General features: G+C 35.0%; 5 protein-coding genes across 7 annotated transcripts; 3 read left to right on the top strand and 2 right to left on the bottom strand.

Moving 5' to 3' along the window:
• Positions 1–4466: 4466 nt before the first annotated feature.
• On the bottom strand, positions 4467–7003 carry LOC121742057 (tubulin alpha-3 chain). Its single transcript, XM_042135085.1, has 5 exons — positions 6824–7003; positions 6130–6344; positions 5738–5937; positions 5051–5559; positions 4467–4962 (listed from the first exon to the last, which is right to left on the bottom strand). Exons 1-5 carry the CDS (start codon positions 6934–6936, stop codon positions 4647–4649), a joined length of 1353 nt encoding a protein of 450 aa, XP_041991019.1. The 5' UTR covers positions 6937–7003; the 3' UTR covers positions 4467–4646.
• A 1780-nt stretch (positions 7004–8783) lies between these two features.
• Positions 8784–11554, top strand: LOC121742272 (fibrillin protein 5 homolog). Of its 3 annotated transcripts, none has more exons than XR_006038019.1 (8): positions 8784–8947; positions 9975–10148; positions 10228–10343; positions 10422–10544; positions 10809–10907; positions 10978–11039; positions 11145–11218; positions 11306–11373. XR_006038019.1 is itself a non-coding variant. In XM_042135368.1 (8 exons), exons 1-8 carry the CDS (start codon positions 8848–8850, stop codon positions 11382–11384), a joined length of 807 nt encoding a protein of 268 aa, XP_041991302.1. In that variant the 5' UTR covers positions 8784–8847; the 3' UTR covers positions 11385–11554. The 3 variants fall into 3 exon arrangements, 2 of the variants coding, with proteins under 2 accessions (XP_041991302.1, XP_041991301.1); XM_042135368.1 differs by having other exon boundaries at positions 9978–10148; positions 10995–11039; positions 11306–11554; XM_042135367.1 differs by having other exon boundaries at positions 10995–11039; positions 11306–11554.
• Positions 11555–11618: 64 nt separating this feature from the next.
• On the bottom strand, positions 11619–15065 carry LOC121742274 (elongation factor P-like). Its single transcript, XM_042135369.1, has 11 exons — positions 14852–15065; positions 14260–14290; positions 14139–14152; positions 13979–14029; positions 13717–13786; positions 13011–13086; positions 12867–12934; positions 12628–12748; positions 12445–12484; positions 12010–12077; positions 11619–11886 (listed from the first exon to the last, which is right to left on the bottom strand). Exons 1-11 carry the CDS (start codon positions 15032–15034, stop codon positions 11880–11882), a joined length of 729 nt encoding a protein of 242 aa, XP_041991303.1. The 5' UTR covers positions 15035–15065; the 3' UTR covers positions 11619–11879.
• A 1071-nt stretch (positions 15066–16136) lies between these two features.
• LOC121811598 (5'-adenylylsulfate reductase-like 5) lies at positions 16137–19455 on the top strand. Its single transcript, XM_042212465.1, has 4 exons — positions 16137–16516; positions 17700–17881; positions 18357–18481; positions 18818–19455. Exons 1-4 carry the CDS (start codon positions 16340–16342, stop codon positions 19249–19251), a joined length of 918 nt encoding a protein of 305 aa, XP_042068399.1. The 5' UTR covers positions 16137–16339; the 3' UTR covers positions 19252–19455.
• A 768-nt stretch (positions 19456–20223) lies between these two features.
• LOC121810938 (NHP2-like protein 1) lies at positions 20224–21788 on the top strand. The gene is made up of 5 exons (XM_042211681.1): positions 20224–20395; positions 20513–20633; positions 20719–20822; positions 21330–21461; positions 21557–21788. The coding sequence occupies exons 1-5, from the start codon at positions 20393–20395 to the stop codon at positions 21629–21631; spliced, it is 435 nt and encodes a 144-aa protein (XP_042067615.1). The 5' UTR covers positions 20224–20392; the 3' UTR covers positions 21632–21788.
• Positions 21789–24779: the final 2991 nt, after the last annotated feature.

Here is a 24779-nt window from a genome sequence, read left to right as displayed (position 1 = left end):
TTGGGATATTCAAACTCTTAGCCATATGTTCTGTCCAAGTTAAGCAAAAAGAAATTAAAAAAAAACAATCATATTTATGCAACTTTTTTGATTCATTACATTAGGAAGAAAGTGGTGGTTGTGGATCAAAGTAGTTAGTTTGTATTTGGAATTTTATGTTGGCCTTATTTTATGTTAGAAGCTATTTATTCATAAATTGTGATGCTCCGATTCTATTATCCAATTTTGAAAAAGTTCTTGCAATATTTCTACGTGAATTAAGGAAGAGATAGTGATTATTATTTTCTTAATATAAAAATACTCATCTCCAAAAATAAATTAAAATAAATTAAAATAAAAAATATTCAAATAATAATTTAATTATGTAGTGTGTTCATGAATATTACCATAACTAAATCATAATCTAAATCAATGATCTCTTTACCCAAAATAATAATATTAAAGAGTATCCAAACGTATCTAAGAATAAATTTATATAAATTGTGTATATATATCTTGGGACAGTGTCTTAAAACTCTGAATTTGTGCGAAAACTTATCCTATTTGAATAAGACAACAAAATAAAGTTTTAATAGTAATTCCGTAAATTAATTCGTGTATTCGGTTTCTTTTTATTAACTAAATGTCCTATAATTTCTTTTATTACATTTATTGGGCTTTCTTTGTTCTCTCCTTGACTCAATTGGATTATTTTAACGCTTATATAATGAATTCAAATTTGCAAAAAACTTGATTTTCATTCGATTAGATTTGGAACTCAATCAACCTCAAACACAAGAAGCTCTCTACCAGACTAGCTGTCTCTTTGTTTGTTTGTTTCATATTTTACTTTTTTTTGCATTATTCAAGATGAGAAGAAGATACTACTCTCAAGAAGATGTCGATCATGTAGGGTTTATGTTCAATTAATTTATGATTAGTATTTGACCAAATATATATTGGTATTTAACAATCTGTTTTGTTTTTCACAGGTATGTATGCATATAAAATATTGCATGATGAATTACAGGAGGAAAGAGAATATCATTGAAATTATTGCAAGAGGATATACAATGGAGCCTGACTTCATTCAAATGCGTACGTTTTATTTGGTATCAATTTCATTAATTTGTATGGTTTAATCTGATTTGATTACTAAATACTAACTCAATTTTGTGAGATACATAGAAAACTCCAATCTTGGAGTTGAAAAAGCGCTGCAACTAATTAACATTGCAAAAATACCAATATATACTTTGTTTTCCATATACGTTTTTACATCATTGCATGATTTATTTTGTTTAGTTTAGTCCTCACCCAAAAACCAACCTTCCATTTAAAAAAAAAATAAATACCAATTGAAACCTATATTCTATTGTGTTACAGTTTTTGCGGAGTTGGAAAACGGAAATCAAGAGTTTTTTAAGGAATACAATAAGAGGTTGGCAGCGATTTCTCAAATCAAAAGATTCAATAGTCTGCTTTTGAGGCAAGCGGAGCTGATGGGATACAACAATCCTACTGGCTCGGGGCGGCCGGAGCTGATGCATCAACGCAACGAGGTTCAACAAGGTCCTAGTGCGGAGATGGAGCTGATGCATCGACAGAACGAGCGTAGTCTCTCTCAGCTGGCAGGGTTGATTCATCCACAGAACGGGTTTCATCCCAATTCAAATCTCGCTCTAGAGGCGCGAACAGTGCATCAATCCAACGGATTTCAACAACGCTCTAATGCCTCTCAACCAGTGCAACGGATGCATCAACCTCTTCCTAATGGCTTTCAACTACCGGCGCATCAGCTCAATGAAATCCATCCTCGTTCTAATGCCACTCAAGAGAAGCTACTAATGCAATTCAACAACAAGCTTCAACAATGCGCTAATGCCTCTCAGCAGGTGCAACTGATGCCTCTGCCTCGTCCTCAATTTAATGTCTCTCAACCGGTGGAGTTCATGCACCAACACGACGGGCTCCATCCTCGTTCTAATAATGTCACTCAACTGGAGCAACGGATGAATCAGCACAATGGGCTCCAATTTCTTCCCATTCACACTCAACATGCACCACAACAGATGCAACGAGACAACGGGCTCCTTCACCATTCTAGTGTTCCTCAGCCGGCTGAACTGATGCATCGTTATAACGAGCTTCAACAACATCCTAGTGCCGCTCTACACGCACAACAACTGATGCAACGAGGCAACGAGCTCTATCACCATTCTAATGGCTTCGAACAGACTCCACAACAACTGTTGCATCGAGGCAACGAGCTCTATCGCCATTCTAATGGCTTTGAACAGACTCCACAACAAGGGATACAACCAGACAACAATGAGCTTCATCACCATCCTACTGCCGCTCTACACGCACAACAACTGATGCAACGAGGCAACGAGCTCTATCGCCATTCTAATGGCTTCGAACAGACTCCACAACAACTGATGCAACAAGGCAACGAGCTCTATCGTCATTCTAATGGCTTTGAACAGGCTCCACAACAAGGGATACAACCAAACAACAATGAGCTTCATCACCAATAGACTCCACAACAACTAATGCAACTAGGCAACGAGCTCTGTAACATCCCAAAATAGGCTTAGACGGAATTTGCTATTCCAATTATAAAGTTGATAAATTATGTTTCCAATGGATAATTATATATTGCAAATAATAATAATAATTGATAAAATATAACTTATTTATTGGAAATGGTAAGGAATATTATTTGGTGTTATACTAATCAATTTTTTGGAGTTAAATTAGTGGTCAAAATAAGAGTATATAAATTGAATGAACATAGTAATATAAGATAGATTAAAGAATTTTTTTAATGAATTTGTGTGTCGTAAAATAAAATTTTCTTGTTGAGACTATACATACCGAAAATTAAATTGCTGCATTAACAATAAGTAGGATTTCAAGTTTTTTTTTTTATTTACTTTTTTTGTCTTGAACAATAAAGAAGAATCTAGAATTTTTTATTAAGGATATGGTATAATTAGATTTATAGTTATGGTATTAATAAATGAAAAATATCATATCCATACACTTGGAAGTGCCAATTTGTTTTATCAATTGGAAGCTAAAAAGTTGTCTCGATTTGTTTAAAATATGAGTATAAGAAAAATCTAGAACAAAGATATTATGTGTAATAACTTTTTTTAATAGAACACTTGTTTGAATATCAACCACAAATTAAATAATCAGATATAAGAGTAATATATATGTATGGAGATATATATATAGGGGCGGGGAAGAGGAACCATTTCCAACCTGTCCCAAAACCTCCCAAACACTATACTCATATTTCTAAATTTTTAATTCCCAAACACTATATTCATATTTCTAAATTTTTAATTTGATATTTTAGCATGTAATCGGACCATTTTTTAGCAAAATCATTGCCAAATTAAGGTATGTCTTCCATCATAATCAAGTCATTTTTTAGCAAAATCATTGCCAAATTAAGGTATGTCTTCCATCATAATCAAGTTTTAGTTTATTTGTGGATGAAATTTTGAATGTGGCATAGTACGTGGGGTATTGACTACTTGTATGTGTGATTTTAATTTTTAATATAATTGATAGAAAAGTGATATGTAGTCAATATAAAAAAATGTGATGACAATTGAGTTGAAGGTAACTGAAATTTTAAACGGATATGAAGTTATTAATTAGGATAAACGAGTGAATTGTTATGGTTTATTGTTGGTATTAGATATAGCTGATTGAGCATAAAATAAAATATAATCTGATAAGTATTTAGAATATATATTATGTTGTGGAGATGATAGAAAATTATGAGATGTAAGGCTAATGGTTTCGAACAGAACAGACTCCACAACAACTGATGCAACGAGGCAACGAGCTCTATCACCATTCTAATGGTTTCGAACAAGTTCCACAACAAGGGATACAACCAGACAATGAGCTTCATCACCATCCTAATGGCCTCAAACAGACTCCACAACAACTGATGCAACGAGGCACCAAGCTCTATCGCCATTCTGGCTTCGAACAGACTCCACAACAACTGATGCAACGAGGCAACGAACTCGATCACCATTCTAATGGCTTCGAACAAGTTCCACAACAAGGGATACAACCAGACAATGAGCTTCATCACCATCCTAATGGCCTCAAACAGACTCTACAACAACTGATGCAACGGGGCACCAAGCTCTATCGCCATTCTACTGGCTTCGAACAGGCTCCACAACAAGGGATGCAACCAGACAATGAGCTCTATCACCATTCTAACAGCTTCGAACCAATAGGAGCAAGCAGATGAATACTATTGGCTCGAACACCTACATAGCTTTCAACTATGCTAATGAGTACGATGTCTCAAGCAAATGGGTAAATGGTTGACTTATACTATTGTTGATGTTTTTTTAAAGAAAATAGTGTTCTTATAACTACGGTAAATGTATGCTTTTTGGCATTTTTAATAATAGTGAAAATAGTACTATGAAAAACAAGGATCATAAATGTAACAAAATGTGCTTCTTACTAGAAAGTGAAAATTTACATTGCTTGGAAAGAGAAACAAGTTTCAATCAAAGCTAATACAACCAAATTAAAAGAAACATATTAATACACAAAGAGACCAGTTCATTAGCCCAACAACTTCATTAAAGTGCCAAACTTTTAACAGACTAGCTATATTAGTAGTCTTCACCTTCATCGTCTTCGTCGTCAACACCTTCTGCACCAACTTCTTCATAATCTTTTTCGAGAGCAGCCAAATCTTCACGAGCTTCGCTGAACTCACCTTCCTCCATTCCCTCACCGACGTACCAGTGAACAAACGCTCTCTTGGCGTACATGAGGTCGAATTTGTGGTCAATGCGCGAGAACACTTCAGCGACCGCTGTGTTGTTGCTGATCATACACACGGCACGCTGCACTTTGGCAAGATCGCCACCAGGTACGACGCTAGGAGGTTGGTAGTTGATTCCACATTTGAAGCCGGTAGGGCACCTGAGTTAAGAAAGAGACTGTCATAATATTTCACATTGGGATTTAAGAAAAAGAATCAGTTCTTTCCACTTTGGCCTATTCTTCTTACCAGTCCACGAACTGAACAGTCCGCTTAGTTTTGATGGTAGCAACAGCTGCGTTGACATCCTTGGGGACAACATCTCCACGGTACATCAAGCAGCACGCCATGTACTTCCCGTGACGGGGGTCACATTTTGCCATCATGCTCGAGGGCTCAAACACTGCATTTGTGATCTCAGGGACTGATAGTTGCTCGTGGTATGCTTTCTCGGCTGAGATCACAGGTGCATATGATGACAGCATGAAATGGATGCGAGGATATGGCACGAGGTTAGTCTGGAACTCTGTAATATCCACATTAATGGCTCCATCGAACCGTAGAGAAGTAGTCAAGGAAGATATGATTTGGGAAATCAAACGATTCAAATTGGTGTATGTAGGCCTATCAATATCCAATGACCTCCGGCAAATATCATAGATGGCTTCATTGTCCAACAGCACAGCCACATCTGTGTGCTCGAGAAGTGAATGAGTGGATAGAACACTGTTATAAGGTTCAACAACTGCAGTGGACACCTGCAACAGACATCAAATTCAAATATAAATTCCCTCATTCGTGTCATATGCAGGTATCTCGCGCAAACCATTCTACTCATGTGTCTTACACTTAACATAGCCAAAAACGTGCGCATAAAACTGGAGAAGTAGACAATCTTTCAAGATAAATGATGCAATTTCTAGAAAGTTAAAGCACCTGTGGTGAAGGATAGATTGTGAAGCCAAGCTTCGACTTTTTCCCATAGTCCACAGACAAGCGCTCCAAAAGCAACGAACCCAATCCAGAACCAGTACCACCACCTACAGCATTGAAAACCAAGAACCCTTGCAGACCAGTGCAGTTATCAGCCAATTTCCTCACTCTGTCAAGGCATAAATCGACAATCTCTTTTCCAACTGCAAATAAAGCACCATAAGTTAATCACGGTACCTTGACATATCCACAATGCAACAAACTAGATTCTATCAAGTACTATACAACAAACAGATGATAAACTTAGAGCTCGAAAACTTATAATCATACTACTACGGAAAACATTATACGCCAAACTTATAAGCATCTAATAGTTAACTTATGGTGATTCATACCAGTGTAATGCCCTCGGGCGAAATTGTTGGCAGCATCTTCCTTCCCGGAGATAAGCTGCTCGGGGTGAAAGAGCTGGCGATAGGCCCCTGTCCTAACTTCATCAATGACGGTGGGCTCAAGATCAACAAAAATAGCTCTGGGCACATGTTTCCCTGATCCAGTCTCGCTAAAGAAGGTGTTGAAGGCATCGTTTCCTACACCCACCGTTGTGTCACTACAAATCCAGAATAGAAGTCAGATCTCACCAACTCGAAAATATGAAAATCACCAGATTCATAATCAGGTGAAGTCACACAACTCCAGATTCTCACAAAATTCTAGCGCTGATAACAGAGATCAGATTCACGCTCTCACTGTGCGAATCAAACGTCAACAAAGATCTACGCTGTAGTGCCAAATTATTCACTAGATTCAAAATCAGATGAAGTAACACAACTCAAATTTACACAAATTTAAGCGATAATAACAGAAATCAGAATCACACGACCACTGTGCGTATCCAACTTCAACAAGGATCTAAACTGTACCAAATTATTCACTAACTTTTGCGAATTACTGAAAACAAACAAACAAAAAATCAAATCCACGCAGTTCTGACATTCTAGAGACTAAACTAAAACAAATGAAGCAGATAAAATAAAAATACTACCAAATCAAAAGGAAATTGCAAATCAAATCCGAAAAAAATAATACCTAGGCATCATTCCATCGGGCTGGATGCCATGCTCAAGGCAATAGAGCTCCCAGCATGAATTACCGACCTGAATCCCTGCTTGCCCAATGTGTACGCTTATGATTTCTCTCATCTCTCTCTCTCTGTATAGATTTGTTAATGCTGTAGCTAAAGCTGTATTAGCTGAATGACGCAGTAGAGAAATGATATTTTGAGGATGAATGGGTCGGAATCTGTGGGCCTGTAATTAATTATGCGCCAGCTATGATGTGGGCCCCGGCCCATTACGACTTCGGATCTTTCATTGATCAGTGACCTATTTACCCCTCTCTTAATAAATGTACTTACTCCATCCTCATTACTATTTCCTTCCTCCAAAAAAATATGCACTTTGGGTTCGACACGAGTTTTAATATAAAATTAATAAAATAAGAGATAGGTAGATGTAAAAAGTAATTAAAGTATTGTTAGTGGAGAATGAGTACCACCTTATTAGAGAAAAAAAAGTGTTCAAAATTAGAAAGTGCATATTATTATGAGGCGGACTAAAAATGAAATAGTGCACATTATTATGGGACAGGGGAGTATAACTTTATCACAATTTTTAGTTCGGTATGAGATTTTACACATTTAAAATATAGTGATATTTTCAAAAAATATGTCACTTTGAGTGAACATTTTGAAAAAAATATATTCCTCATTTAAATGGGATGAAAGAGTGCTAGTATATTTTTAATCAGTACTTATATAGCTGAAAAAACCATGGTGTTTAAATAGATAACTATAAAATGATATACCATCATCAAGAAAAAATGAACAATTGGATTTTTTTATTAACCAATACTCTCTTTTTCCTTAGAAAAATGAACATAATATGGTGCGTTATGAATTTTGATGAAAAATGGCTGAAGTACTGTGAATGGAGAAATGTAATGTTAGTACAATATATATCGAGTCAAGACAACGCATGTCGTAAGGTTGATAAAATATAAGTTGATAGTATATTAAAAGAGATATGTGATGGAATAATTGTTAAAAAGACTAATTTTTGTAAAGTATCAAACTGATTATAAATACCAACACTATGTTTATCTTCTTGCCGATCAAGTTGCGCAAGATTTAGAAAAGGAAAACAAAGCATAGTCCATGTGCATGTGTGTTAGAGAACCAAGGCAATTATGAAAGTACTTGGTTTAATCCACATGCATTTATTCCTTTCCAATCTCTCTATTGCTACGCTCTACTTCAAACTTATTTCATTGGATTTACGTTTGCATTGTTTCTTCATTTATACTATTAATTATCATGTTGGCATTGTTTCTAAATTTTGAAAATGACCTTTTTAAGATCATAAGTGTTACTATCAATACTCTCTCTTTTTTTGTTTCAATTATCGTGACAAGGAGAATAATGGATCAATCATTATTTGGATAGTAATAATAATATTGTATAGGGATAGCTAGATTACAAAAAATCACTTTTTTGGCACTTGTCTCGTCCGTACACGAAAACAACGGTTTATTGATGATGCTCCAAACACCATTGGTTCATTAAAATAAATAATTATCTTTTTTTATTTGTACTGATTTGTAGGCACCTCGAAGGGTGAGACAATTGAGCCAATGATTTAAACATGCTTCATAATCATATCCATAGGTAGAGATCGATTCCCTGACCATTTGATTAAGGATAGATGAGTTTAATGTCATACCCCTTGGGTTCTTTTCCTTTCCTTTTTTTTTTATTATAACGAACCAACATTGCATTTAAATATTAACAAAATACGTCATTTTATATAAAAATAGAGCAATAAAAAATGTTTTAAATTTATACGAATAGAATATAATTGATATTGGGCCTACAAGGTTAAACACCAAATTAAAGCCCAATATAGTATTTCCTAATGGGCTTGAACCATTTCTAATTTTCCAACGGTAATCACAAATTCATCATCCACTTTATCTGCGCCATTTTTCTTCACTCAAATGCTAAATCGAATTTTGTTTTTGTTTTTATTTTTATTTTTATTTTTTTGGCGGCAGCAATGGCGGCAATCGTAGCTACAGTTGGACCAGCAATGGCGGGTGTGACTGCACCAAATTCATACACTCCTCTTCCCGGGCCTCTTTGGAATTCTCTTCACCGTAAATCGCTGATCCTCCATCTTCATTTCTGAAATTTGTGGTTGATTGATACAAACATTTTAATTTTCATCTTACATCTCTATTCTATCGAGTTACAGTTTGTATTCACGATTTCGCAGTTTCGAGATTAAGCTAAGTTTGCTATTGTTTCCCCAAAGAGCTAATTAAGAGTAACGAGTTGTTGAGTTATGGAAAAAGTGTTTGGAGCTTTGTGTGGAATCATTTGCGTAGTTTAAATCTCAATTTTGTGTTGTGCTGTTAGGTCAGCTATTTAAAACTCGGTTCTGATGTTTGAATGTCAGTCATGTTTCTGCTCTTAAATTCTTATGGAATTGATGTACTGTTTTATTGTAAAATGTGTAATTTTTTCTGAATCTGGATTCTAGTTAGAACATTCGGAATTTGTTTGATTAGCAATATGAAGCTGCTTGAAAACCTATCATGGTGCTAGCACCAAAGTAGTAGGAAACATTCAGAATCTATTTGATTAACAATTTCAGATGTTCCCAACATATTCTTTGAACTTAGAGAGATCCACCTTGTATGATCTGTTGTGTGTAAGAGGCACTGTATGAAAGAATGACTATGTTCAATTTGTGAAAAAGGCATCTATCCAGGGATTAAGGGTCAGATGAGTAAACTCTAGAGACAAATTATTTGTTCCCTATGATCTTTACTTTCTGCAAGGCCTTCTATGTAATCGTATACCATAGCCATTTGTTCATTTGTTTTACGAATAAGCTGATGAGTTGAGCTGTCAACTATTCACCTCAATGTATACTTTTTTCTCGCCCTGGTGTATATAGTTTATTTATGCTTAAGTACAGATATAGTTGAAATGGACAACAGAATGCCAAATGTAATGAGTGTGTAAAATAAAACAATAAGCTTCACTTTGATAGTAGCAGAGGAGAAAGAAAAGATGTGTCGGTTATTGAAGTAATGGACACAGTTTATCAAAGCACCAAAGCCAACTTCCCACCACTTCCCTTTTCATCTATAAAGATAATGAAAATAGATGCTGCAGCAGCTGCAGTCCAGGCACGTCGTGACAAGACCATTAGATTTGGATTACTTTCTTCTATCAAAGCTGTAGAAAACAGATCTGATGAGGTAATGGCACACGAAACGGAAGAGAAAGAAGTAGAAGAGAATCTGAATGTTTCCCAAATTAAACAGCACCTCTTTGCTGCTCTACAAGGTGCTGAAAAAAATTGTCTTATAAAAAAACATTTGTAATTCATTTGTGTTAACAAGTTTGAAAAAAGAGTGTATTACAGGCATAAATAGAGGCATATTTGGAGTGCCATCAGCTAAGAAAAGTGAAATCCAAAATTTGGTTGAGCTGCTCGAGGCTCAAAATCCCACACCTGAACCAACTCTCTGCTTAGAGAAGGTGCTTTCGGTTGCTTGTCTCTAGTCCAGTTTAGGGGCTTTGATTTCGTGGAGTTACTAACTGAAAATGTTAAATCAGGTAGCTGGAGCTTGGAAGCTCATCTATAGCACCATTAGTATTCTAGGCTCAAAAAGAACTAAACTGGGATTGCGGGATTTCATTAACTTGGGAGACTTCATCCAAACGATAAATGTCGATCAGGTATTAAATTGAATTATAGATATCGGTTCTCAAGCTAATGTGATTCTTTCTGACTTGTTCATACTCAACCAGATATGGCTTGTTATAGCACTTTGTTATTGTTACTACAACTGCTTCATTCCCCTGAACAAGATAGCTAGAAAACCTACATCATGATTCATAAAAATGTACTTCTGAAGTTATGTGAAGTATAATACTTGTGGAGATGCTTCATTTCACAAATTTGTAATAACATGTAGCGTTTTTTATGATGGAAAAATGGAGGGTAAAGCTGTAAATGTGATCGAGTTCAGTGCCAGAGGGCTGACTCTACTTAGTGGACAGTTGACAATTGATGCTTCTTTCAAGATTGTCTCAAATTCAGTGAGTATATATACCTTGCACATTTTTAAAACAGTTCTTACATTTATGATGATTTTCTTTCTCTTCTCATGCTCTAACTCTGTGTAGCGAGTCGATATCAGTTACCAAAAGTCAGTGATCACCCCAGATCAGGTATGAACAGACAATAAATTTTATGCATTAGCTGTTTTTACAAAATCAGAATTCCTCACTGGCTATCAACCTGATAACTTGGCCATGAATTCTTGATTGCTGCAGTTGATGAATGTTTTCCGTAAAAACTATGATCTGCTTCTACAAATCTTCAACCCAGATGGCTGGCTCGAGATCACGTATGTCAATCAACCTTACCTTTAGGGAACTTGATTGTCACAAGGTGGGAATATGTATAATTCCATTCTGATTTATTGTCTTGGCAGATATGTTGATGATGCGTTGAGAATCGGAAGAGATGATAAAGGAAATATCTTCATCTTAGAGAGAATAGAGATTTGCTGAGTTGCAATCAAATCCTTTTTATCTGTGATGTGCAAGCAAAGGTAAATGCATTTTTGATGGAAACAAAATTTTGTTGCATTTGGATCCTGGAAATAGAGCCAGATAGTTTGTATACATACCCAATTATAATTAAAATAATAATTAACCTCGTTTTTCGTCTTTCGACACAATTTTGACGTGCATGTAAGTCTTTGTAAGTAAATCTTCCAAGAGATCTCGAACATTAGAACAGAATTAGTAAACATTTCTGGATAAACCAAAGAGATCGACAATTGTTAATGAGAGAGAAAAGAAGCTATGCAGACTGCTAGAAATACTTATTAACTGCTAGAATAGCTCAGTAAGTACCATACTAAACAACCTTACTATTGCTTCAAACATAAAAGGGATGAACATAATCGAAACGATCTCATATAGACTAAAAGAGAAAAACTTGAGTAGCTGCTCTTCTTCAAAAAGATTGCTCGGCCACAAACTGATCGAATCTCGTACCGTTCAAATCCTGAGAAATGAATTTGCAGTTACAATCGGTCACATTCCCATGTATAATACAAAAACATCATTAGTTGAAGACAAGGATATGGAGATGATTTACATATCTCAAAACACAAAAAAATTGACAGACCTGCTAACATAAGAGTTGTTTGTAGTGTTGATAATAACCTTCACTCCAGTGGCAATATGAGATGGGACCTTTCATAATAAGATATGCATAAGAGTTGGATGGAGTTAGCATTCAACATTAAGTAGAAAAAATTGAAATCATTACAAATGTCATTCTCCATAAATTTACAATTTCCAAATATTGTTTTCTATGATTCTCATTAGGGTGAGGAGAAATGTCATTCCACTCCAATTACCCAAATTTCTTACATAGCTTCATTTTTGTCTACATTCCTGGCTGGTTATATACATAAGGACAAGTTTTTACAGAAAACTAATTACGACCTTCGTATCCATCAATCAAATCCCCGGATAATTCAAGTTTATGGAGACAGTCATATAGTATATCTGAAACAGAATCCATTTAAACCAGAGACATAAATCAAGTATTTCTTACCTGGACAGTTAAACCATTATCCAACAAAGCCCTTTTGTAACTGTGAACATGAAAAATGTGTTTATATTAATAACTAAGATAGGCATAGGTGAAGGAAGCACGATCTGGGAAAAGAAGTTGATTTATTTGTTCGAATAATAGCTAGCCCACATATTATAAAACGACTAGAACATGTGTACTCACGGTGGGGTACCACTTCCTTTTCGTGCTTCGGCTGCTTCAGCAACTGTACATGTTACAGTCTTTGGAATTTTTGCTGACAATGGTCTATCATCGTAAAGTTGGACAGAGACTTTCATACCATCTGTGTAATCAAGCAATAACATCTTACGGTACATCAAGAAGTGGTTGGCATTAGCAATATATGCAGGGTTACATATCAAGAATGGAATCGTCTGAGTTCAGAGGTTAAATGACATTACCTTGAAGGAACACAAGAGATTCACCAAATAAGTGTGGTTGTACTTCCAGCTGCTCATAGCTTTCAGGGCTGCATTGAAACACGCCGTTGAGTACATTACCCCAAGCAGTAGTAACTAGAAAGATAAAAAGATGTGAATACTTACTCCATTAAAACAACACTTCCTTTATCCCCATCATTAGTGTAGAGGTACTCAAATGACTTCTCCGCAACATATATCTCTGTATAATACTGCCAAAATTCAGAGGACTACGAAAGTACAAATAGAATAATCTTTTGACATATATATAGGCCGATCTACGAAAGTGTTAGGTTTTCGCAAGCATTATCTTTAATTATCTTTTCCATACACCACAGCGAGGCCCATTCACATGCCAAAAACACCTACAGAGTTCGTTAGTTTGACGGAAAAAAAATCCTTATAGGCTGCAAATGAATCTCTACCCCAACCCTGGTAAGATACCATCAGTTCCCAAGATATATGTAACTTATTCTATTTCTAGAAAAGTGTGGCCCACAAACGGAGCATGGACTACAATGTATACTTCTTAATCAGGTCTCAAGTATCCGGATCTAGATCATGCCAAGCACTTCTGACTAATCATGCCTTCCTAACCTCTAAGTCATAATCAATTCAATGCTCCTGCTCATGCAGCATAAACTCGAGGCCGTGCACCAGAATGTAAAGGGGGCGGTGAAACTTATAAAAGAGGGATCAGGACATTTGTTATCTTATCCAAGTCCCTTAATGGAGAAGTTTAAAAGAGTTCGGGTAACTAATAAAAGAAATAACTTTAAAACCAGGCATTTACTTTCTCACTGTGGTATCTACAAGATGAGAGAATGCATACGTTCGACTTTCTCATCTGTTCGCAGCCTTTCATTCAATTTGTTCCCGCTATCAACATCACGGAGCTCCACCTGTTAGCATGCAAGCAATATGAAAAGAGGCATTTCATCAAATATATTTTTATAAGACCTTTCAATGGATAAGCACCCACTAAATAAAAATGAATAACCATCTAAACAGGGAACTATGAAAAGATCAATACACAAAAATGGAAAAAAAAAAACTAGTACATTGATATCATAGCTATGGTATTAGCATGATACCTGTATAATAGCTCCTCCTCTTCCTTGAGTGGTATGCTGTGCTTTCATCACCTAAGAAATAGTTTAGATTATTAAGCCTTGCCATGATAACCACTGCCTATTTAGTAAACCATATAAAAGAAAAATCATAAACTTTAAAACTCAATTACCGGATAATTACCTCGTAAATCTTTCCTGTGTTGCATCAGCAGCAATCCAAAAACAACGTCGTATCAATCCCTTGACATGCATGTTTATTCAACTATATAACATCACCATTATATTAATTTTATAAATCTCACCTCTTCTTTCGATGTGATTTCCTGGTTTTACCTGCATGCATCAATAAAAATAAGCATGAAATACCAAAACTCACAAAACAGAAGAAACTCATTACTTCAAGCTAAGCATGCTCTGTTCTATGCTATCATTTAAATATTAATCCTTCCAATATCACAAAACACACACAATACCAGCCTCAAAAATGTCTTATATTTACAATCTATTTTCCAATTTGCAGAGTTTATTTCTATCTCGTTTTACTGCATTGTTTTTTTCAATCTATCACCATTAACTAGCTGAATCACAATCAACTGGATTATATTTTGATTAAAATAGCACTTAAATCGCTCATTAACTAACTGAATCACAAATTCACAATCAAATAGAACAAGACAGAAAAAAAGAGATACATATATATAGAGAGAGTAAAATGTCTAAAATCCTACTAAAAAAAGGGGGCATTAGCTTCAAAACGAACCTACACAAAGCAACTAATTCATACGAGAGAAATTCACTGATTGAAATCTTATCATGAAAACTGAAAACAATTTGATTAAAAAAAATCAATGCATCTAGCTGAAGGAAAGTATGTAAGAGTTGGCAAAGGCATACATCTCCGCCAGAGAATCTGGCGCCACGGAACTGGGTGGCGAGCCACGGAGACTCGAGGAGGCCTCCTCTCAGCGGCTGTGACTTGATACGGGCGGTGGACGCTGAGAATTTCCTGTAGCCGCCGTGAGCTGCGGCGGCGTAGGAGCGGAGACCGACGGCGAGCCGTTTAGTGAGGAGTCGCATTTTCTGGTGCGTTTAATTGATATGAAAATAGAAATACAATTGGGGTTATTTATACTTGCGACAACTCCAAATTAAATATTATGAATAATTAATTAAAAAAACTATTTTGAGTGACTAAATACTTTCTCAAATGCCAAGTTAATTAAGTTTTTATTTCTTTTTGGAATGGCTTGCACTAAAAGATATGTTTCTTTGCCAAGTTACCCGAGTTCCTAATTTTTTAGGGATTTCTTGAGCCATAAGATACATTTTATTTATTTTGTTAGAAATTAATCCTTTATTAATTTTATTTTCTCTTTATTTTGAATCATCAAACAATCGCAGTCTCGTTGCCGTGACAAGCGCGGCATTAGGTGATTGGCCGTTGTGAGCTGCCAAGCTGCAACGAGGAAGGTGGTGGGGGATGGTTTTCGGCGGGTGCGTAGGGTTTTTCGATTTTCTTTTAAATCTCATATTCTTTAAATAAACACTCTTCAACATCTAAAAGTTCATTCTTCGTTCCACACATTTATGTGTTCTCTCTCTACATAATATGAACTCGACGTGAGATGAAAATGTTCTTCTTCATCAGACCCTAGATTTGGTTCCCAGCACTACAGAGCCGTCCATTTATCCCAACTCTATATAGCATTTCCCAGTCTCTTCATAACATCGACATGTCACATGAATATGGCCATATATATCGAAGATGACCGAGGAGAAGATCCGAGTGCACAACCTCTTTTTGCGCACAATCATAAATAAACTTGAAAATTTTACTTCATCGATTGAATTTTCTATGAAGCCGAAACTGTAGTTTCTTTTCTATTGAGTTGTAATTATAGTTCATTAATTTATAAATTAATTAAAAATGAAATCTTACTTATTTATTTTTATATAATTTCAAATAAATGACTAAATTAGTAAACATGATACTATTATTATATGTAATCTATAATTTGTAAATAAAATTTTAAAAATATGCGAAGTCAAAAATAAGAAAATTATTAGTACTAAGAAAGAACGATAAAAAAAGATTAAACGTGGACATTATAATAATCACAAAAAATACGTACAGTTTTTGTACAGATATACACGTATATAACAAATCATTTATGAAAAATAGCGTAGGTGGAAGGAAGTAGCTAAGAGAGAGACCGAAGAATAGAAAAAGAAGAAGAAAAAGTTAGGAAAAGATTTGTCAATCCTCGAATTTGCAGCAGCCGTTGTTAATCCCCAGCTTTACAATTTTTTGTTTTTCTTATCTTCTTTCTCATTTTCTTGCTTATAATTAGAAGAAATCTTGTAATATCCGTGATTTTGTCAATGGAGTTTCCCATGGGGAAATGTGTATGTATATTCATGTGTATATTAGCGGCCTCAGCTACGTCGTTTCGATTGGTGTCTTCATCGTCTACTTGTGTACGTGATTCCATGGAATTTCTTCACGATCTGAATTCTCAGTGCCCCTTATCGATCCATTGTTCTTCTCCCCCAATTCAGGTAATTCCCCCTTTTTTCATTTCTGTTATTATTAGGGTTTCGAGGCTGTTGCTTTTGCGTATGTTTTTTTTAATTATGTTAAATTTTGCTTTAGGAATAATAATATGTCTGGATTATTTGATTTTGTGAGTGGTATGTTGGTAATTTGAGGGTTTTTGGATATTTTCGGTTTTCTCGTTTCATTGCACTCTTCTTTGGATGTGTGTGTGTTTCTTCTTTGTTATTGTGAGCTCAGGTTTCAGCTTATTACTCGAGCTTAATGTTTTAGTGAATAGGAGTAAAATTATGTGGGATAGATTTGTGTAGTCTTGTCACAGTTATTCGTATGAACATATTTTTTGGTTTGGTTTTGTTGTAATCATGTATCTTGATTCTTGATTTGTTAAATGGGGAGAGAGAGTCTTTATGAGAATGTTACTCATGGTGTTTTGAAATTGAAACTCTTTTTCATTGGAATTAAGTAACTGTAGTCTGTAGTGTAGTGTTTCCTCAGAGACCTATGTTGCTACACGTCCTGTTTTGGTCGATTGGTTGCGTGGTAGCGGAGCAGTTACTTGTTTTTTGCTGTTGCTGGCTATGTTAATAATGATATAACATTGCTCAAACAATGGTATATAACAACTAGGAAGATTGTTTTTTATTAAAAGTAATGTATTAACTAAAACTAGGTGAGTAGCGTTTGTGTACTGTGATAGCATTCGATTACAACAGTGTTAGTAGTTCGGTGGGATGAACTGATTTCGATTAATGAATGAGGAATCGATGGCAGGATTATTGGACATTTGTTATTCCCTTTTTCTTATATTTGAATAAAGTAGGATAGGATTTGGAGGGATTTGAATAAATCAAAATTGATGAGAATTAGAATTGATTTGCTTTAGTTAATAGGACTCCATTGTCACTCCTATATATACTTCCCTGGCCATAGGCCTCTTGGGAGGATTGGCATAGCCCTTTGTGGAGGATTGTTCTCTTTGAGTTAAACTCCAATTCTTTGTTTTTTGCTTTATATCATGAACATGCATAAGTGATGGATTTTTCTATTTATACTTTTTGAATTTTAATTTAAGTTGAAACTGTTTTCATTTTCATACCATGCTGAATTACTGATTGTTAGAGGTATTGGGTATTAACTCGTGGTTCATCTCTAATCATTTATGAATGCATGAATATGTAATTGAAGGTAAATGAAGAATCCCTTGAAATTGCTATGAGCTCCATTCAAGACAATGAATATGTGGCAGTTCTTTTCTATGCTTCTTGGTGTCCCTTCTCAAGCATCTTTAAGTCAAGGTTTTCTACCCTCAGTTCCATGTATCCACAGATCAAACATGTAATGGTCGACCAAACCTCAGTCTTACCCAGGTAAGTGTATTCTCTTCCGATATCGTCTCCTCTTCAAGTTTAAAAGTTCTTATTCGTTTCAAACATTGGTGTACCTAGATTGTGTAGTTTCCTACAAACCAGATATATGGGCATCTCCACTCATCTATTGCACCTGCTTACGACAGAATATTAGATGTCTCTGCAGTGGTCTGTTGCTGGACCTGCACAATTCAAACTTGTAAACCTATGGAATAATATCGACCAAATTTCTTTCCACTACTTAGAGATTGAGGTCATTGTCTTTGCTATTTATAACAAGCTTTGTAGTGCTTTTGTAGGAAGTCCTTGTAAGATCATTTTGTTAAGACTTCTTTCGTATTGTAGCTTCTTCTATCATCTATGTAACCTTGCAAAGCTTATAGAGACCGTATTCACTCAGGAAGGGTTAAACTCGGTTTTGTGTGTGCGCGTGTTCGGATCTTTTGCCTGAGTTTCACTTGTCTGTTGTGTGCAGCGTCTTCTCAAGATATGGTATTCATAGCGTACCATCACTAATCATTGTGAATCAGTCATCTAGAGTGAGATATCATGGTCGAAAAGATCTCAATTCTGTTGTCAACTTCTACAAGAAAACTACAGGTAACACCAATGGTCCAAAGTTGATTTCCCAAGATTGTACCTTAATTAAGTTCGTATCGTATAGTATATGTTTGTAGATTGACGAGTTCTTACATGATCTACGTAGTTTTACTTCAGTTCCTTGAGGTACTCATATTTATTTTTGTCAGCATCATACAATTTTTAGATTAAGACGCCATTGAATCTGATCATATTAATTTTTTTTATCCTAGTGCATTTCCATTCGTAAAACTTCCATCCATCGTTGAATTGTATATCTTTCTTCATCAACATCATGACATCATCAGTATATTTTGTGTGTTTGTGGGTGATGAAGTAAATTGTTTTTTTGGATAGGGCTGGATCCCGTAGTGGATATAGTAGACGACACAGCATGCAATCTGGAGAGTGAGAAGCAAGTATTCGGGGTTTGGAAAGGAGCATCATTGAAAGAGATTTCCTCGAGGGAACCTTTCCTACTCGTCTCTATAATATTTTCCGTGTCAAGGGCTTTTCTATATCTCTTCCCAAGCATCGCGTCTCATATAATGGCGATTTGGTTGGCACACATTCCTCATCTGAATATGGGAATCTTTGGAGAGTCACGGCAGCTCATAGGCAGGGCGCTGCATCTGATCGATGTGAAGAGGGTTTGGAGCAAGCTGAAGGTGTGCAAGACTAGGAACTTCCACAAGGGAGCCAGGAATGCTCGGGTTTGGGCGTCGTCCCTAGCCTCTGTTTCGTTGGGGGAGACGTCGTCGAGAGCATTATCTTCTTCCAAGGACTTGTGAAAACCATTTTTGTAACATTTGTTGTTGCCACTGGTGGGTTTTCGCCTTTTACTCTGCCTTGAGAAATATGTTATGTAAGAGACGAGATTTCAACTCTAGTGAGAGAAAGCCATGTAAATTTCTTGACACGTTCCTTTGGTTGTAAAATATACCACAAATTAGGTTGATTGAGAATTTGAGATGAAGTTCCATACCTTAACGTAATTAGTATTTTTGCTTTATCCTATTTCATTTGATTCTACTACTAATATTTTAAAAATTATTATTGGTGGTATTAATAATGTAAATAACATAAAAATCAAATTTTGATTTGTTCATTCTTTTAGTATAATTTAAATAACTGAATAAAATTGCAGATCAATTTTTAATTTTTACATATAACTTTAAAATTTAATAATGTTGATTATAACTCTTAAGAAGAATAGTAATCAAATTAAATGGATAGAACTATGTTGACATTAGATTTTTATTTTGTTCATTTGATTTGATTATAATAGTATAAATTAGGAGTATGTGATCAGGGTTTAAATGTATACAATTTTTTAAAATTTTATGTAATTTATAAAATTAGGAGTATGTGATCAGGGTTTAAATGTATACAATTTTTTAAAATTTTATGTAATTTATAAAATTAATGCTGCTAATATTAATTTTTAAAGTATTATAATTAAAATAGAAAACTAATGCTAAGATTTTTTTTCTATTTATTCATTTAGTTTGGCTCTAATATATTAAATATTATTATTGATTTACTATAAAGTACGTCAAAAATAAAATTTATGTAATTTATAAATTATTGATGTTAATTATAATTTTTAAGGTATTATACTTAAACAGATAAATAAAACAAAAATACTACTACCATAGTCTAGCAAGAATGATGGTTTTTATTTTATGTTAAAATAAAATTTGGTGTAGTAGTATTTGTTTTAGCATTATCTTATATTGGAATGAATTAACGAAGTACTTATCAAAAAACTCGTTGCTGGGGTTTAGGTTTAATTGGATTGAGTGTAAAACCCTAAATTCAAAATCTTCCACATCTTTGCACTTTGCATTCTAGTTCTGTAGAATATCTCAAAATCCCTAAATTTCGCTACAGTTATCGGTGCTCTCACTCTCCCTCCCACACCAATGCACAATGGTATGTTTGTCTGTATCTAATGCAATTCCACCATGTTTGATTGTAGTAGTATGTTTTGTTTTTAAGTTTTAAAGCAATTCTCTTCTACTCGAGCACATGAATTTTGTGTGTTTTTAGACTGCAGAAGCCGTGAATCCAAAAGCATATCCGTTGGCAGATGCGCAGCTGATCACTACTATACTTGATTTGGTTCAACAAGCCGCCAACTACAAACAGCTCAAAAAGGGTGCCAATGAAGGTTTGGGATTTTTTTTCACTTAGGGTTTGAGTTTCTCTGTGCTAATTGATATGTGACTGAGATTTTTTTTGTCGATTTAATACAGCTACGAAGACGCTGAACCGTGGGATTTCAGAATTTGTTGTAATGGCAGCTGATGCTGAACCTCTTGAAATCCTCCTTCACCTTCCGCTTCTTGCGGAAGATAAGGTAGTTATTTGTGGTTTTTGTGATGGAATTATGCAAATAGTTGTTCATAGCATTCAGCGGTGACTCCCAACTTGTGATTTTGAGTGACTGAACTCATGCTCTGTGTGTGTGTGTGTGTGTGTTTTATTGCCGGAAATATAACGTAGTATCGAGCTAGTATTAGATTTAGGTTATTAGTTCTCGAAACTAACAGATAATTATCGCATGAGAATATTGTACTCTGGAGAATGTATCAGAACCTCTGTTTGCCATCTAAAGCATATAAATTTTTTAAGACTTAATTGTTATAGATTTCCAGATCGTTACTGTTCTTGTTAATTGTTATGATGAATAAAAGCTATATTCTTAGTAGAACTTATATTATCGGTCTGCTGGTTCTCAGTATTTGTATTTCTCGGTTCTCACTGTCCTATTTCCCATGGCGAAATAAAACTGTTGCATGGACAAATAGAGCATTTTATCACTTGGCTTTTGCAACACTATGCTTAACTATGATTGTGTCTGCAGAATGTGCCGTATGTTTTTGTTCCATCCAAGCAAGCTCTGGGCCGAGCGTGTGGAGTGACCAGGCCAGTCATTGCTTGTTCTGTCACCAGCAACGAGGGAAGCCAATTGAAATCTCAAATACAGCAGTTGAAGGTATGAGGCCTAATTTCTGTTGTGATAAGACCTTCAAGTTTGTATTGATAATAATTGTATTCATTTTGCCTATTCTGTTTCCTTGTCTAACATAGGATTCTGATCTGATTATGCAAAAAAGCCCCTTCCAGCATGATTGGCCCTTGGATAATCCCCAAGGCTTTGACTGAACTAGTTTCCTCGCACAATGATCGTCTTGCCCTCAGTACTCTTCTTTAGTTCCTTTCCTGCCCCTGTTTTTTATTGTTCTCGATAGAGATTTGTGATTTTGACCAGTTATCAAGTGCGTGAGGCTCCCTTTTTATAGATGAGAATATCTAGTCGATAGCAATGTTCTTTCCTATGTGGTTAATTCAGTTGTGTCTTTAAGTTAGTTTCACCCCATTTTCACCTTCAACCCATCCCAAGTTTGATAGAATCTCAGCATCGCAGCCAATCTGTTTCTACCAGACTTCTTAGTGGTTGCCATGTAATTTTCACCCATCTGTCCTTCAAGGCTTTAGATCGTTGGAACGGATGGAATTAGCTTTATCGAAAGGGACACTTCCACCACCCCTTGTTCCAAACTTTAGGTAAAGTTGCTTATCTCCGACATAGCCAGTGTTGTCAAAATGTCGTTCGGGTCGCTCGGGTCGCCCGGGTCGCCTGGGTCGAGACCATCGCCGCCCCAACATGGGTGGGTTGATCGAGATACAGGGTCGCCGTTGGGTCGCCTGGGTCGAGTGGGTTGCCTGGGTCGAGTGAGTCGCCTGGGTCGCCCTAAACACATGTTATATCTGATTTTCTCAAATCTCTCACATGTTTTCTGTCACTCTCAATCACAATTCTCTATATATATGCATGCACCACATCAAACTTTTCAAACCTACTTTCTACACTTTAGAATTCGGCCTCTTCACTCCTAAACAAATAAACAATTCAAAGATCTTTTGCTGCCACCCTTCATATATTCCTTTGTTTTGATATTTTCAGACAATGTTTCAATTATTTATTGTGTTATGACTTATGAATTGTTTTGATATTTTGATCATTTCTATTTTCCATTTTATCTCTATTCACATGAATTGCGTCTACATTTATATTATTTGATGTATTATAAACATTAGAGCAATATATTTATTTTATTTAATATTAAAAGGCAAAAAAATTAACCTAGCTTTGTGGGTCTCTCGACCCCGTCGACTCGTCGACCCGCGACCCGAATTTTCACCTCATCGACCCGGTGCGCCCCGCGACCCTAACAACACTGGACATAGCCACTTAGTTCTACTCCTAATCCGAAATTAACGACGTTAAAAGGGTGAAACCAAAGCGCTAGAATAGGCGAATTTCAGATAATGTTTAAAAGAAGAAAGGAAGAAAAAAACAAATTGGTGAGGTGGGGTGTAGCAGTGATTGAAGGGCTTTCTAAGCATGTTCAACTGATAGCTTAAAGACAAAGCATCCAACCATTTTATTTTTTGTTGTCTTTGAATAGACATACACACATGCTTATACCTATGTTCTAAAATATCTACATGATTGATGTTCTTGAACAAATCTTTTCCTTTTCTCTCTAAGTCGTGTTTTCATGCATTTTTTGGGCTTATTTGTGGTTATTGAGAGACGAAATAGAGATTAATTAGTGGAAATCGAGGACATGGAGTGGTTGATAGTTTGATATGTTGAGTAAAGTTTTTGTTTTCATAATTAAGCTTTGAGAAATTAAGGAAATGTGTCTATATTTTCCACTTCTTTGCTATCTACCAAATTTAGTTCCTTAATGACGATGTTAAAGGATTTATAAGTAAAAATATAATTAAACCTATTATGTGGGCCCGACCCCCCCCCCCCCCCCCCAATAATTAGGTATGCATTCTAATAAAGAGATGTGTACTTATGCATAAAATAAATGATTTATACAAACAGGTAGTGATAAAATGCAATACATTGTACAAACTCCAAATTATGATATAGACCATTGAAAAATGTCAACAGATGATAAAATTACATCAACACAAAATGTCAACACAATATGTCCAGATGATAAAATTGCATCAACATAAAATGTCAACATGATGTCAACACATCATGTTGATCACATCCCTATACAAATAAGTGTTTGTAGTTGTCGGAACTCTTTCATCAAGTAACTTTACTCCATTTATTCTTTTATTTTTGAAAAGTAAAGAATTTGCATCGAGGACAAGAATAAAATGAAAATTATGAAATTATTTTATTACTGATTTTCGAAATGAGGACATGTTTAATTTGGGGACACAATTCGTCTTCAAAGGAAGACACTTATTAGAGGAAGGAATGGATTTTGTTTTTTAATAAATTTGAGAGAGGCAAAAGGCAATATTCTCAGTATATATTGCGTTTATTTCATGATAAAGTAAATAATTGTTTAGCATAAATTGGCAATTATATGACCAGTCATAATGGAGATATTTTCCTAATTTTAAAATATTGTCATTGAATAGGTGCACGCATCTTATTTATATAATCTTTTCCACATTTTCATGGATCTAAACAAAAAATATACTCATTATTCTCCGAATAAATGACGAAATTATAGACTCAAAAGAGAGAATATCTCTCCACATTTTCATGAATCTTAATAGAAAATAAATAATTATTATCCGAATAAATGATAAAAATATGATCCGAATATATCATTATTTATCTATATAATCTTTTTCACATTTACTTGGATATAACCAGAAAATATATCATTATTCTCCGAATAAATGATGAAATTATACACTCTAAAGAGACAATACCTCTCCACATTTAATAGAAAATAAATATGTATATTGCTTGTCCGATTTCTTTTTGGTGCGGATTCTAATAAATGTTAATTAAATGGAAGAAAGGAAGTTAGTGACACGTGGAATAAGAATGATATGTGAGTGAATCTCAGGCATCTTTACTATTTATAGTAATAATGAATCGAGACTCTTGTTTACTAACAAACTAAAATGAAAAGATGAAGCTCTATTTGTGACCAGGTTAATAATTATTATCCAAATAATGATAAAATTTTAGATTCTAAAGTGAGAAAATAGAATTCTCTCTCTCTCAATCTAAACATTATGGTGAAATTCGTGTACGTTCTAACACAAAATGCTGTAATTATTAATCATGTTTCATAAAGCTACACACTCATGCGTGTATGTGTGTGCGCATCGATAAAGTCTTATTCTTTTTTATCTTCTTTTATTCAGCGTAAAAATGATTCTTTACATTATTTTATTCTTTTTTCATCTAATACTTTATGTAATTATTTCATGAAATGCAATAAATTGAACGAGATTCGGTAGAGACGACAATTAA

This window comes from Salvia splendens, chromosome 7 (genome assembly GCF_004379255.2).
Source record: "Salvia splendens isolate huo1 chromosome 7, SspV2, whole genome shotgun sequence".
NCBI classification, from domain to species: domain Eukaryota; kingdom Viridiplantae; phylum Streptophyta; class Magnoliopsida; order Lamiales; family Lamiaceae; genus Salvia; species Salvia splendens.
This window is presented reverse-complemented; position numbering and strand designations above follow the sequence as displayed.

Coding starts and splice junctions, on each gene's coding strand:
- LOC121810938 (XM_042211681.1), top strand. Junction 20,823..21,329: donor CGCTTCTTGCGGAAGATAAG/GTAGTTATTTGT, acceptor TTGTGTCTGCAG/AATGTGCCGTATGTTTTTGT. Junction 21,462..21,556: donor CTCAAATACAGCAGTTGAAG/GTATGAGGCCTA, acceptor TGTCTAACATAG/GATTCTGATCTGATTATGCA.
- LOC121742057 (XM_042135085.1), bottom strand. CDS start 6,936: ATGAGAGAAATCATAAGCGTACACATTGGGCAAGCAGGGATTCAGGTC. Junction 6,345..6,823: donor CCCGATGGAATGATGCCTAG/GTATTATTTTTT, acceptor CTGGATTTGTAG/TGACACAACGGTGGGTGTAG. Junction 5,938..6,129: donor CGCCCGAGGGCATTACACTG/GTATGAATCACC, acceptor CTTTATTTGCAG/TTGGAAAAGAGATTGTCGAT.
- LOC121742272 (XM_042135367.1), top strand. CDS start 8,848: ATGGCGGCAATCGTAGCTACAGTTGGACCAGCAATGGCGGGTGTGACT. Junction 10,545..10,808: donor AAACGATAAATGTCGATCAG/GTATTAAATTGA, acceptor GGAAAAATGGAG/GGTAAAGCTGTAAATGTGAT. Junction 11,219..11,305: donor GATGGCTGGCTCGAGATCAC/GTATGTCAATCA, acceptor TTGTCTTGGCAG/ATATGTTGATGATGCGTTGA.
- LOC121742274 (XM_042135369.1), bottom strand. CDS start 15,034: ATGCGACTCCTCACTAAACGGCTCGCCGTCGGTCTCCGCTCCTACGCC. Junction 12,935..13,010: donor GGAAGTGTTGTTTTAATGGA/GTAAGTATTCAC, acceptor GTTTCAATGCAG/CCCTGAAAGCTATGAGCAGC. Junction 12,078..12,444: donor ATAATGGTTTAACTGTCCAG/GTAAGAAATACT, acceptor TTATTATGAAAG/GTCCCATCTCATATTGCCAC.
- LOC121811598 (XM_042212465.1), top strand. CDS start 16,340: ATGGAGTTTCCCATGGGGAAATGTGTATGTATATTCATGTGTATATTA. Junction 16,517..17,699: donor GTTCTTCTCCCCCAATTCAG/GTAATTCCCCCT, acceptor ATGTAATTGAAG/GTAAATGAAGAATCCCTTGA. Junction 18,482..18,817: donor CTTCTACAAGAAAACTACAG/GTAACACCAATG, acceptor TTTTTTGGATAG/GGCTGGATCCCGTAGTGGAT.